This window comes from Thunnus thynnus, chromosome 3 (genome assembly GCF_963924715.1).
Source record: "Thunnus thynnus chromosome 3, fThuThy2.1, whole genome shotgun sequence".
Classification (NCBI taxonomy): Eukaryota; Metazoa; Chordata; class Actinopteri; order Scombriformes; family Scombridae; genus Thunnus; species Thunnus thynnus.
In genome coordinates this window covers 39008766-39022770 of record NC_089519.1, presented here as the reverse complement: position 1 = coordinate 39022770, position 14005 = coordinate 39008766, and the positions used below count along the sequence as shown (strand labels likewise).

At 44.0% G+C, this 14005-nt stretch overlaps 1 protein-coding gene across 4 annotated transcripts in view; it reads left to right on the top strand.

The window, feature by feature from the left end:
• The window catches only part of alg13 (ALG13 UDP-N-acetylglucosaminyltransferase subunit), a 31797-nt gene that overhangs the window by 3434 nt on the left and 14358 nt on the right, over positions 1–14005 (top strand). For 2 of the 4 annotated variants that reach the window (XM_067585845.1, XM_067585848.1), the window contains exons 6-15: positions 456–537; positions 1152–1317; positions 2807–2873; positions 3065–3182; positions 3411–3475; positions 4175–4275; positions 4509–4594; positions 6702–6969; positions 7096–7203; positions 13316–13466. In XM_067585845.1, the coding sequence (XP_067441946.1) occupies positions 456–537; positions 1152–1317; positions 2807–2873; positions 3065–3182; positions 3411–3475; positions 4175–4275; positions 4509–4594; positions 6702–6969; positions 7096–7203; positions 13316–13466 (1212 nt within the window). The remainder of the gene's footprint in view (positions 1–455; positions 538–1151; positions 1318–2806; positions 2874–3064; positions 3183–3410; positions 3476–4174; positions 4276–4508; positions 4595–6701; positions 6970–7095; positions 7204–13315; positions 13467–14005) is intronic. The other 2 variants (XM_067585847.1, XM_067585846.1) reach the window with 2 other exon arrangements.

Genomic DNA, 14005 nt, shown 5'->3' with positions numbered 1-14005 from the left:
TGACCAAGAGCTGCACAAAGACAAACATTTATCTACACACAGTTATTAATAACAGACCAAAAACCTGATTCTAATTAGAGCCCGACCAAGACTGGATCATTCAGATATCAATATATCGACCAATAAACAGATAAAAACACACACAAAAAATCATTCAGACAATTAGAAATCAGGCCTAAATGTCTATTTATTATTATTATTATTATTATTATTACTAATGCACTAACCCTGAAACAATAAGAGACAAAGCTGTTTACATTTGTAAACTGTAAATAAAGCTGAAGTGAAGTATAGTTTTAGTTTTCTCCATACAGAACATTCAGTGGATTTGTTTTTCCAAAAACTATTTATGTCAGATATAAAAAACAGTGAAACTGAAACAGACCTTGTTGTGACGCAACAGGTCACATCATGTGATTGGTCAGCACTGACTGTCAGTCTCCCGTGTTGCCTAGGTAACGCTGTGTTGCTCCATCAACGGTCACTACGACATCGTCTACCCGAGGAGCTACCCCGCCTCCGCCGCCCTCTGTCAGTGTGAGTACAGATCAGTGATCAGTGATCAGTGATCAGTGATCAGTGATCAGTGAATCATCAGAGTGATTGACAGGAACGTAGTTATTGAATATTGGACACTTTTCTATCTGAGTTTATAAAATCTAAAACATGCTTAGGATATGATGGAAAGGAGAATTCTGATGATTTTCTATATTCTTCTTCTTGTCAACAAATCTCATATTTGGATCCAAACCAACAATAAACTCTGATCTCACTTAATGAAACTCTGAGGTTTTGGTTCCAGAACAGCTGATCAGAGTTGTTCAATCAGTCTGAGTGTGTTCACTCTGAGTTAAGCTCAACAGTCGTCATCAATGGAGCTCTGATACTATGAGTCACCATGGCAACAGGTAAATAAAAGGCAGAGCCTCCGTGTGAATCCAGTGGACGTAGAGATATTAATGCATGTGTATGCAGACGTCAGAAATATTAACACATAATCTACAATATTATTGGAATGATGTTCCATCAGTGGACCAATCACATCATGACTGGTACAGATCATCATTCATGATTATTTATGGTGTATAATGTGTATCTGTAATGTGTGTGTGTGTGTGTGTGTGTGTGTGTGTGTGTGTGTGTGTGTGTAGCTGTTGTGTACGAGTTGCTCTACACTCAGGTGTTCGGGTGTGAGGAGGCGGAGCTCTGTCAGGCCATGGATGCCTTCAGGGTCGGGGGTCGTCGCTATAGAAACAGCCCATCAATGTGTAGTGATGTCGACATTGGATATGACACACCTGAGGACCGAGGTCACAGGTACACACACACACACACACCTGAGGACTGAGGTCACAGGTACACACACACACACACACACACCTGAGGACCGAGGTCACAGGTACACATACACGCACACACACCTGAGGACTGAGGTCACAGGTACACACACACACACACACACACCTGAGGACCGAGGTCACAGGTACACATACACGCACACACACCTGAGGACCGAGGTCACAGGTACACACACACACCTGAGGACCGAGGTCACAGGTACACACACACACACACACCTGAGGACCGAGGTCACAGGTACATACACACACACACACCTGAGGACCGAGGTCACAGGTACATACACACACACACACCTGAGGACCGAGGTCACAGGTACACACACACACACCTGAGGACCGAGGTCACAGGTACACACACACACACACACACCTGAGGACCGAGGTCACAGGTACACACACACACACACACCTGAGGACCGAGGTCACAGGTACATACACACACACACACCTGAGGACCGAGGTCACAGGTACACACACACACACACACCTGAGGACCGAGGTCACAGGTACACACACACACCTGAGGACCGAGGTCACAGGTACACACACACACCTGAGGACCGAGGTCACAGGTACACACACACACACACACACCTGAGGACCGAGGTCACAGGTACACACACACACACACCTGAGGACCGAGGTCACAGGTACACACACACACACCTGAGGACCGAGGTCACAGGTACACACACACCTGAGGACCGAGGTCACAGGTACACACACACACCTGAGGACCGAGGTCACAGGTACACACACACACACACACCTGAGGACCGAGGTCACAGGTACACACACACACACACACCTGAGGACCGAGGTCACAGGTACACACACCAGCTTCGTTAGCAGCGCTAAAAAACAACAAAATATGGAGCTAGTTGTTTAGCGGGTTAGTTAGAAATAACGCAGGGAGGAAGAGTACAATCAGGAACAGCCACAGTGATGATGATGTTTGATGAAGAGCTGCAGACGACCAGCACACCTCCAACAGGTGCTGTGCTGACATCAGCTCGAGCTGAAAGTAGAAAAAACGGTTGGAGACGGAGCGTTCTGCTTCCTGCTCACAGGGATGACTTCTACATACGTTTACCTCGTTATGTGACCCGTCGGCCACTTTGAACATGAACATCTGACGTTGTGACATTATATGTGAGTCTGAAAATGAGGAAAAGCATAAAACGTCCCCTTATTATTATAGTCACACTAGACATGTTACAAAGTCTTTGTTTACATGTTTATTTTACATTTAAAAGCCGCCATCATCCCAATTCCAAGGGCAACTCCCCCGTTAACACACCTCCACCAATGAGCTGACTGATCACATCCTGTGTAACTGTCCATATAACACACCGTTACGTGAGGACACGTCAAGTGTTAGATACATTAAAAAAACATTAAAAAGTGTTTATTAATGCTAAATGAGGTGCGTTTGTTTTATCCAGCAGGGAAGAGTCTGAGTCGGGCGGAGCTGCTGAGGAGAAACACCGAACTGTGACAGATGACGGCAAGGTGTGTGTGTGTGTGTGTGTGTGTGTGTGTGTGTGTGTGTGTGTGTGTTTGGGGGGGCTGGTCATGTCTTAGTCACTGAGGTCAAAGGTCATGTCTGAGAGGAGCGTTTACACCTGTTAGAATGAAAGATCCTGTAAGACAGCAGAGTCCTCAGTCATCGTTGTTGTTGTTGTTGTTGGTTGTTTGTGCAGCCGCCTGCTGAAGCCCCGCCCCCCTCCAGACTGTCTCTGCCCTATAAAGTGATGAAGTCTCTGGATGGAGAGGTTTACAGAAACGTGGAGTTTGATGTTTGGCAGGACACCTGCAAAGGTAACAAACATGCTGGAAGGATCCTGAGAAGAAAGTTTGATTGTTGTTTTGAAATATATTTATAGAATCAAAAGTCATGATGTTCAAATAAAAGGCCTAAAAATACTGAACCGCCTGTGAGATTTGTGACTGTACACACATGTGAGTGATGTTGAGGGAACACTGAGACGTGTGTAATCTCACTAAAATAACCTGATGACTATGTAATCTGAACTGTGTGTGTGACAGAGATGCAGAAGACAGACTACATGGTGTTTGCAGGGAGGCAGTACTTCCTGGGAGACAAGTGTCAGGTAAGAGAAGCTCTCAGGCATACTGGAAGAAGATTCATCAATATAGATCCCAAAAATATAAACACAGCGGGAGATTGGTGTGATTTAAACAGCTGTTTGTTCTGATTATGCCAAAAACGCTTCTAAAAACGCTCTCTATGTAGATTGGCTGTTAGGATTAGCTCTCAATCACTCGCGGAGGAAAACAGTAGAAAAGTTGAAAACAGTTGAAAAGTTTGTTTCTCAAATCAAATTGTTTATCTTCTGTACGGTGGCCTTCTAAGGACAGCTCATTAAAAACCAGAATCTGTCATTCTGTATATTTCTGAAGTTTTCCTGCTGGACTCCAGATGTTCCTCCTTCACTGTAAGTTCATTCTCAGTGTTTGTGCTCTGGAGGCTTCAGGTTTCCACATCACACTCGTGTAAGTTGCATACTGGACCGTGATTGGCTCCAAAGTAGTTGTGATGTCACACATCATGTTTGCGGGTGCACGTGTTGAACTGAGATTTAAGATGATCAGAGAAACTTTCCGCCTTCAGCAGATGAATATTAAAAGAAAGAAACTCTTCACATACATCATTCTGCAGAGAGAAGAGAACAACATCCAGCTGAGGGAACAAGAAGAACACGTTTCTGAGTGGAAGGGACTAAAGGGTGTTGAATAAATAATAATAAATGACATAATAATCAGAATATGTTGGTAAAATACTTTTTCAGGTGCGTCTGGAGCCGAAGGGGAAGTACTACAACGCCTTCATCCAGGAAGTAGGAACTCATTCATCAGCCGTCACCGTCTTCATCGAGGAGCTGGGAGAGAAGTAACACACAACAAAAACTATTAACTTTTACCCTCAGACTAACTCTGAACCCTCAAACAGCCCTTTGAACAAGTGAGGGCCAGACAAAATGGTCTTAAAGTTAAACAGATCATCAAGGCTGAGCAACTGAAAGTGTATTCAGACTTTTGGTTCTACGTAAGAAGGCTGGTAGAGGCTTCACACTGGCCCGATCAAACAGTTTACCTGTAATAATGTTCCTCCCTGTCTGTCAGACACCTGGTTCCTCTGACTGATCTGAAACCAGTGAATCCAGTTCCAGCCTGGAATGTTGCTGCTCCCACTAGGAAAGGAGACCTTGGTATGTTTACACTGAGATCCAGTAACAGCCTTCAGACTACCGCAACAGCCTTCCAACTACCCTAACACCCTCCAACTACCGTAACACCCTCCAACTACTCTAACACCCTCCAACTACCCTAACGCCCTCCAACTACCCTAGCACCTTCCAACTACCCTAACACCCTCCAACTACCCTAACGCCCTCCAACTACCGTAACACCCTCCAACTACTCTAACACCCTCCAACTACTCTAACACCCTCCAACTACCCTAACACCCTCCAACTACCCTAACACCCTCCAACTACCGTAACACCCTCCAACTACCGTAACACCCTCCAACTACCCTAACACCCTCCAACTACCCTAACACCCTCCAACTACTCTAACACCTTCCAACTACCCTAACACCCTCCAACTACCGTAACACCCTCCAACTACTCTAGCACCTTCCAACCACCCTAACACCCTCCAACTACCCTAACACCCTCCAACTACTCTAACACCTTCCAACTACCCTAACACCCTCCAACTACCGTAACACCCTCCAACTACTCTAGCACCTTCCAACTACCCTAACACCCTCCAACTACCCTAACGCCCTCCAACTACTCTAGCACCTTCCAACTACCCTAACACCCTCCAACTACCCTAACGCCCTCCAACTACCCTAGCACCTTCCAACTACCCTAACACCCTCCAACTACCGTAACACCCTCCAACTACTCTAACACCCTCCAACTACCCTAACACCCTCCAACTACCCTAACGCCCTCCAACTACCCTAGCACCTTCCAACTACCCTAACACCCTCCAACTACCCTAACACCCTCCAACTACCCTAGCACCCTCCAACTACCCTAACACCCTCCAACTACCCTAGCACCCTCCAACTACCCTAGCACCCTCCAACTACCCTAGCACCCTCCAACTACCCTAACACCCTCCAACTACCGTAACACCCTCCAACTACCCTAGCACCCTCCAACTACCGTAACACCCTCCAACCACCCTAGCACCCTCCAACTACCCTAACACCCTCCAACTACCCTAACACCCTCCAACTACCCTAGCACCCTCCAACTACCCTAACACCCTCCAACTACCCTAGCACCCTCCAACTACCCTAACACCCTCCAACTACCGTAACACCCTCCAACTACCGTAACACCCTCCAACTACCCTAACACCCTCCAACTACTCTAACACCCTCCAACTACCCTAACACCCTCCAACTACTCTAACACCCTCCAACTACCCTAGCACCCTCCAACTACTCTAACACCCTCCAACTACCCTAGCACCCTCCAACTACCGTAACACCCTCCAACTACTCTAACGCCCTCCAACTACCGTAACACCCTCCAACTACCGTAACACCCTCCAACTACCCTAACACCCTCCAACTACCCTAACACCCTCCAACTACCCTAACACCCTCCAACTACCGTAACACCCTCCAACTACCGTAACACCCTCCAACTACCCTAACACCCTCCAACTACTCTAACACCCTCCAACTACCCTAACACCCTCCAACTACCCTAACACCCTCCAACTACCCTAACACCCTCCAACTACTCTAACACCCTCCAACTACCCTAACACCCTCCAACTACCCTAACACCCTCCAACTACCCTAGCGCCCTCCAACTACTCTAACGCCCTCCAACCACCCTAACGCCCTCCAACCACCCTAACACCCTCCAACCACCCTAACACCCTCCAACTACCCTAGCACCCTCCAACTACCCTAACACCCTCCAACTACCCTAACACCCTCCAACTACCCTAGCACCCTCCAACTACCCTAGCACCCTCCAACTACCCTAACACCCTCCAACTACCCTAGCACCCTCCAACCACCCTAACACCCTCCAACCACCCTAGCACCCTCCAACCACCCTAACACCCTCCAACTACCCTAGCACCCTCCAACCACCCTAACACCCTCCAACTACCCTAGCACCCTCCAACCACCCTAGCACCCTCCAACCACCCTAACACCCTCCAACCACCCTAACACCCTCCAACTACCCTAACACCCTTCTGACTACCGTAAAGCCCAACTACTGCCTTTTACTCTCAGTCCTTGTCTCCTCTTGTCTCGTTCTGTCTCCCTCTTAGACTCAGACTCTCGTGGTCAGCGCCATCACCGCCATCGTTACTTCAGGAAGTCCCGGGGAAGCAGCGGGATGAAGGGGGCAGAGCTGCTGATGCCACCACCCTCCTCATATGGAGGCCCGGCCCCCTCTGCCCTGCCCCCTCGCTTCCAGCCAGCGGGCCACCCTCGCCCTCCCCCTCCCCCATCACCCGGAGCAATGACCTATGACCCCTATGCACCCCCGCACCACCACCATCCCACAGCCAGACCTCCTCGCTACGGAGCCTCCAGGTAAGACACAACACGTGTCTGTTACCTGCTGAGTCCAGAAACATGTAGCCACACGGATAATGAGGAGAACCTGCGTGTGTGTGTGTGTGTGTGTGTGTGTCTACCTGTCTCATGAATTCTGGCCAGAAGCTCCACCCGCTTCCTGAACCGTCACCTGATTGGTCCACAGCTGACCTATTACCACCCTGGCAGACGATATTACCATGACTATGAGAACTACGCCTTCAGGTCACGGTAAAACAAACGCATACAGCTGCATGTTTGTCATTTCTGTGTTCTGATGTTCGCTCGTTAGGGCTGAAACTAGCGATCATTTTCTCTTAGTTGAGTATTTTTAGTCCAAAGTTAAGTCTCAGTACAGGTCCTGGTTTCCAACATGGCTGCTGTATAAGACTCCTGGTGTTGAACTGAGTGAGTTCTCATATCAACACCCTGCAGTCCACCAAGGCTTAGTCCGTCACTCCATCAGTGTAGGTGTAGTTTAGGTGTTGTCGATGTTTCTTCAGAGCATGTCAGGAGGCCACCTCAGTTTGTTGATGAAGTCGTCGGCTTTCTGTTTGTCTCTGCCAATCATCTTCACAGTGTTCTGAGATCTTCTGAGATCCTCTCCTAGTTGGCTGATCTCCTGCTGCTTCAGTTGATCTTGTTTTAAAGTTGCTCTGTGTAAAATTAGATAAGAATAACGTAAGAGATAAGAATAACCATAAGAATAACTTCAGAAATGTTAAAGGACTGGTATTGTGTAAAACAATAAACCTGATGTTTGGGATGGATCAGGGTGATGGTGGGGCCTCTTGTACTGTAAAATTACTGTTTTATCTCCTTGCTCTTTTTAAGTTACTTGAAATTTAAATATTCACGGCTTAAGAGCAAGAGGTGTTGAAGCGGTACTTGTTACTACATCACAAGGTCAAATCAGTTCTGCAGGAAGCATTAGCATGAGCCCGCCGCTGCCTAGCGCTGCGCTAAGTGCAAATGTAAAGTCTGTAGTCACAGTTTGCATCACAGCTGGATGACAAGCAAAGCAGGACAATGGAAGAAGGGCTGTGACAGTATGGACTTTTTCTTACTGTGGTGAAAAAGCAACATATCCCCGCAGTCTGGCAGTAGTGAAGATGCCAGACTTGGTGTTATATGGTCAGATTTTCAAGTTTTTGTCAAGATTCTAGCTGTAGCATTCTGAACAAGCTGAAGACCAGAGGAAAAGTCATTATAGTGATCAAGTCTGGAAGATTCAAATGTATGGATTAAGGTTTCAGTGTCACACAACAATTGAATAGGTTGGATTTTGGCAATATTACTAAGATGAAAAAACGCTCTCTCGGTAATAGTCCTGATATGAGACCGGAATGTCAGATGAGAATCAAAAATCCCTCCAAGGTTGTTGATGGTCGAGCTTTCAGAAATAATACTTATAAAAGTTCATATTCATCCATTTTTTAAATTTCTGATAGACATGCCTCTAAATGTAGGAGTTGGGAAAGGTCATTTGGCTTTACAGGAACATATAGCGGCGTATCATCAGCGTAGCAAACCATATTTGCAAATGATGTCATAAAGGGGAAGTAGATAGAAAAAGCATAGGGCCAAGGACCGATCCCTGGGGAACACCAAACTTTACCTCAGAAACTTCAGAGATTGTATTGTTGTTACTTACACATTGAGTTCTATTTGATAAATATGATTGAAACCATGAAAGCACTGTCTCCTGGATACCAATATGCTTCTCCAAGTAGCCTAGAAGTATGCTGTGGTCCACAGTGTCAAAAGCTGCACTCAAGTCAAGAAGCAGCAGCAATGATGTTGAGTCAGAATCAACAGTAATTAGTAGATCATTGACTATTCTTGTCAAGGCAGTTTCAGTAGAATGATGAGACCGATGGATAAGCAGGCAGTGAGTTGATCAGCGACTACTCTCTCAAGTAATTCTGACATAGAAGGAAGATTGGAAAGTGGTCTATAATTGTTCAAAATTTTTAAGCAGCAGTTTTAGTTTTAGCAGTTTTAAAAGCTGAGTGCACTGAGCCCATGGACTACTTAAAACAGGAAACAGTTCCTTAAAAAGATTAGATGGTATAGGGTCTAATATGCAGGTTGTGGGTTTGGAAGCAGGTACCAGGCTGGTAAAAACTGAAAGGGTGCAGTTGGTCTGAGTCACGGTGTCTGCATCCATCAAAGTACTGGAGAGTTCATTATTCTGAGAGGATTGTGGACCAGTGACTTTATCTCTAATTGAGTCAATCTTATTTGTGAAGAATTTCAGAAAATCATCAGCATTGTATGAAGAGCTGTCGGCAGGGATGTTCTGTGAGGGTTTAGCAACAGTATCAAACAGAAATGTTAATGTTAATCAAGTGAGAGAAATATGCTGTCCTAGCAGCTGAAAGTACATGTTTATACTTCTTAAAATTCTCGACCCAGACATGGCGCTAACTCTTGTTTTGTTACACACCAAGTATATGTGATAATTATATGTGTCAGGCTCTCAACACTTAGTGGGAGTGGAGAGAAACTTTGAAAAAGACACAGAAGTGATCAGAAACTGGAACCTGTCAAATAGATAGGATTGTGCTGTGGGGGTCTATAAATGGTTAGTGCAAGAATGTGCTTTTGAGTATTAATAAGTTCTAATAATCATGACTAAATATTAAAACGTTGAGAAATCTCCAACTACCCTAAACAAAAATGTGTTCAGTGCAGTTGACCAAATCAGAAGAGATGGTTACTATTCCAGCCGCTTCCTTGCCTCGTCTAGCGGAGAATAAAAAGCTATAATCGGGGGCAGAATAAGTGTTGCTGAGGCAGAGCAAACATTCAGTGAGAAATAGAAAATGTAGACCATATTGAGAAATAAAATCACTAATATAGAAACTTATTATGTTCTAATGCGATCTAATGTTCAATAATGCAAACTTCAAATCAGGACATGGAAGGTGCAGAATCAAGCTTCTTGAAGCTGATTTGCACTAAGTTTTAGCCCTAGGTCTACTTCTTTGATGTACAGTGTAGGCAGCAGCTGGAGTTGTATGACGTAGGACAGGTATGTTGTGGTGGAGGTCACTGGGTAAACTGGGAGGGGCCATGCTGAGGTAGGTATGATGGGTATGTGGAGGCGGTAGGAAGCACATTTAACCAGAGATGTAGTTACCTGACTAGAACACTTCCCACCACAGTGAGAGCCAATCAGCACCACCCAACTCACACATATATGTGTCAATCAACCACTTGAACCAGACCCAAACCACAAACCGCCAACTTCTGTTACCAACCGTGTTTACTAAACACCAGCAGGCTCAGGGAGCTGTTGCCGGGCAGCGACGAGCTGCAGTTTTGTTGTGAAATGTGTGATTATTACGACCTTTGGACACCAACAGGAAAAACAAAAGAGCTGTGTTCTGCTGTCGCTCTGGAGCTTGTTTTCTGCTCCTTTGTTGAGGGAATAATGTTGTTTTAGCTGTGTGTGTTCGGGAGTGGGCGACTCGTCATTGTGGGGTGTCTTGTCGTGTGATGTATAGTTGATGGTTGACGGAGGCAGCTAGCCGTCTCGTTAGCTGCAGAGCTAATATCTGCAGGTGTTTCAAGAAAATTGTGAATAACAACAGAGAGAGCGGGGCAACCTGGGCATGTTCCTCACGAGATGCTGAAGAATGTAATGACAGCAGCCTTAGAGTTTTCATACACAGTACTGATCCACAGACAAACCCAAAGAATGACGGAGCTGTACGTAGGAATCTCCGTTCCACCATGACATCCAGGGAGATGGCAATTACTGGTCAATGCTTGAGGAGTTCAGCCATATTGAATGTAGTAATTATCAGCTGAGGACCTAGGCCAGCATTAATTATAGATGGCAACACTTTCACTAATCATGGAGCTAATATTTACGTCAGTACTTTACAGTCAACATTAATTAAGCGTATACAGCGCTGCTTGAAAGTTCTTGAACCCTTTAGAAACTTCTCTGTTTCTCCATAAATATGATCTAAAACATGATGATCAGTCCTAAAGCTAGATGAAGGGATCCCAGTTAAACGAATGAGACAAAAAACATTAAACTTATTGATTTATTTATTGAGGAAAGTTATCCAATCTTACATATTTGTGTGAGGCAGAAGTATGTGAAGCCTTGCTTTCAGTAACTGGTGTGACCTCCTTTTGCAGCAATAACTTCAACCAAACGTTTCCAGTAACTGTTTATCAGCTCTGCACATCGTTCCTCCTCACAGAACAGTCTCAGCTCAGGGATGCTGGTGGGCTTCTCACCATGAACTGCCTGCTTCAGGTCCTTCAACTCCATTTCTTTAGGATTAAAGTCAGGACTTTGACTCAGACATTGCAAAACATTATCTTTCTTCTGTTTTAACCGTTCTTTGGTAGAACGACTTGTGTGTTTAGGGTTGTTGTGCTGCATGACTCACTTTATGTTGAAATTCAGTACACTGACGGATACTTTGACATTTTCCCGCAGAATTTAGGGTAACAGTGGTGTTGAATGTCTTCAATTTATACACGATCTGCCTGACAGTCGACTGGTGGAGTCCAAACTCTTTAGAAATGGTTTTGTAACCTTTTCCAGCCTGATGAGCATCAACAACTCTTCTTCTAAGGTCCTCAGAAATCTCCTTTGTTTGAGCCATGACACACTTCCACAAACCTGTTTAGTGAAGACTCAGATTTCTCTTCTTTAAATAAGGCAACATTGGATCATTTTCCTCAATAAATAACCAAACAAGTGTAAAGTTATTGTCTCATTTGTTTAATTGATGTTTCTTTATCTAGTTTTAGGAAATCTGATCATATTTTAGGTCATTTATGCAGAAATAGAGCAAATTCTAAAGAGTTCACATACTTTCAAGCAGCGCTGTATGTCTATAATTTGAGGGATCCATTGCATCTCTGTCAGTTATATTAACGCTTCGTTAAATGTATTATCAATCAATCAATCAATCAATCTTTATTATTATTTGTATTAGGCAAAGACTCCAAATTAAATCCTTCCCAATAAACTTTTGTTGGGATAAAAGCCAATATGCCCAAAAAATTCCTATAATAATATTGAACGGGAAAGCTGTCGACGCCTGGAGACCTCACTGCTTCAGTGCATCCAAGGACTCTACTCGTTGTTACTGGTTCATCTTCTCATCCTGGCTCCACGCTGACGTATAAATGTTCATAGAATCATTGACAGACCTGATTTATTTCTTTATGATGAGACTAATGCATCACACTTCTTAATGACAGGCATAATGTAATTTAAACTTTATCTTGCACAAGTCTTTATATAAATCATTTGTATAAGGCCGTCTGTTCTAATGTGGTTTCCTCTTCCAGCTGTAACGGGGGACTAGATGAGCCTCACAGTTTATAAGGTTTCCTTTATATGGCTGATAATAGTGACAGCCTGCAGTCTCTGCGTTGTGTTGTGATGATGATGATGATGATGGTGGACTAACGGCTGACAGTAACGTCAGTCGACTCCAACGAAGACGCTCCGAGGTCGATTCAGTGACGTCTGTTTATTGCTAACAAACACTTCAGGATCCGGAGGAAACGAGTCTGTAAAACTATTAAACATAAATAAAATCAAAACTAATAAATGATTTCTGTGATGAAGCTTAATAACCGTTAAATAATAAATCACAGGGCCGACGGTCGAACCTCGACCAGGATCAATAACTCACTATATTACAGATTATTGATACAGATGAATCATAGATAATCACTCTGAATGTCAATATCATTATAATTAGTAATAAAGTCTCTCAGGTCAGCTGTACATTATTATTTACAGGTTACACACACACCTGGTCTGACTTGTTGCCCCGGTAACGGGCTTTATAGCTGCATCGTTACCATGGATACTATGTAGCCAAGTATTAAATATTAAATATAAGATAACAGCATAAAATAATGAAAATAACACAAATATGTAAACCTTACAACTATTAAATAAAGGTAAAGTTATATTCTATATGAAAGGATTTTGCTGTTAGACATAATGACCATTTAAAGCTCAACTGATGTGTTTAATGTAACATGCAGGAGGCAGATGTTACTTATTTGGCCCGTACTGTTTTTTCCTCTCATATATGTCCTGGATGTCTCCCTACTGTACATTTAATCTGCTGAGTGTTTATTTGCCTTTTAGCCTTACTTCCTGTTTCATAATACTATCAGACCAGTTTTACAATCTATCATCTGTTCAATAATGGATTTGGACAGCAGAGATCTAATCTAGAGGAGGATTCAAGTGTTTATTATCTGCAGAAAGCATTGCAGCAGCGTGTTCATACCTGAGAGAACGTCATCACTCTGTTTCTAATTGTTTGTTTGTGTCTCTGTTCAGTCGCAGTCGGCGTCAGCTGGCGGCGGCTCTGAATAAAGAGTGTCAGTTCGGTTTCCCGGCGGAGACGGTGGACGAGCCGGCTGATCTGGACGCAGCCATCGCGTACTACCAGCTGGACGACGCCAACGACGCCGTTTTCCCTCCGCTGCCGGTGAGAGTAACAAAGAACCACGATACACAGTGAACAAAAAGAATGTTTGATACATAACAATAATAATAAAAATAACAATAATAAAAATAACAATAATAACAATAACAATAATAACAATAACAATAATAACAATAACAATAATAATAATAATAACAATAACAATAAAAATTATAATAAAAATAACAATAATAATAAAAATAACAATAACAATAATAATAATAACAATAATAATAATAAAAAGGACCAGTGTGTAGGATTTAGTGGCATCTAGTGGTGAGGTTACAGATTAGAAACTGAATACTGGGGATGGGCTGTTTAAGGCTGTTTGATGAATGAACACTGACGGAGGGTTAGCCTGCGTTTCTGTGCTGCTCAGACTGTAGACGTTAGCTCAGGGCTTCTTACCCCTAAATTCCTAAATTTTTACTGAAGCCGCGTCAAGCAGCACAGAGCAGATCGAGCTGGACAGGAAGTCAGACGCAGAAACAGCATTGAGCATCCGGTCAATTTTCAAAATAAAACACCCTGTGCAGACTCCT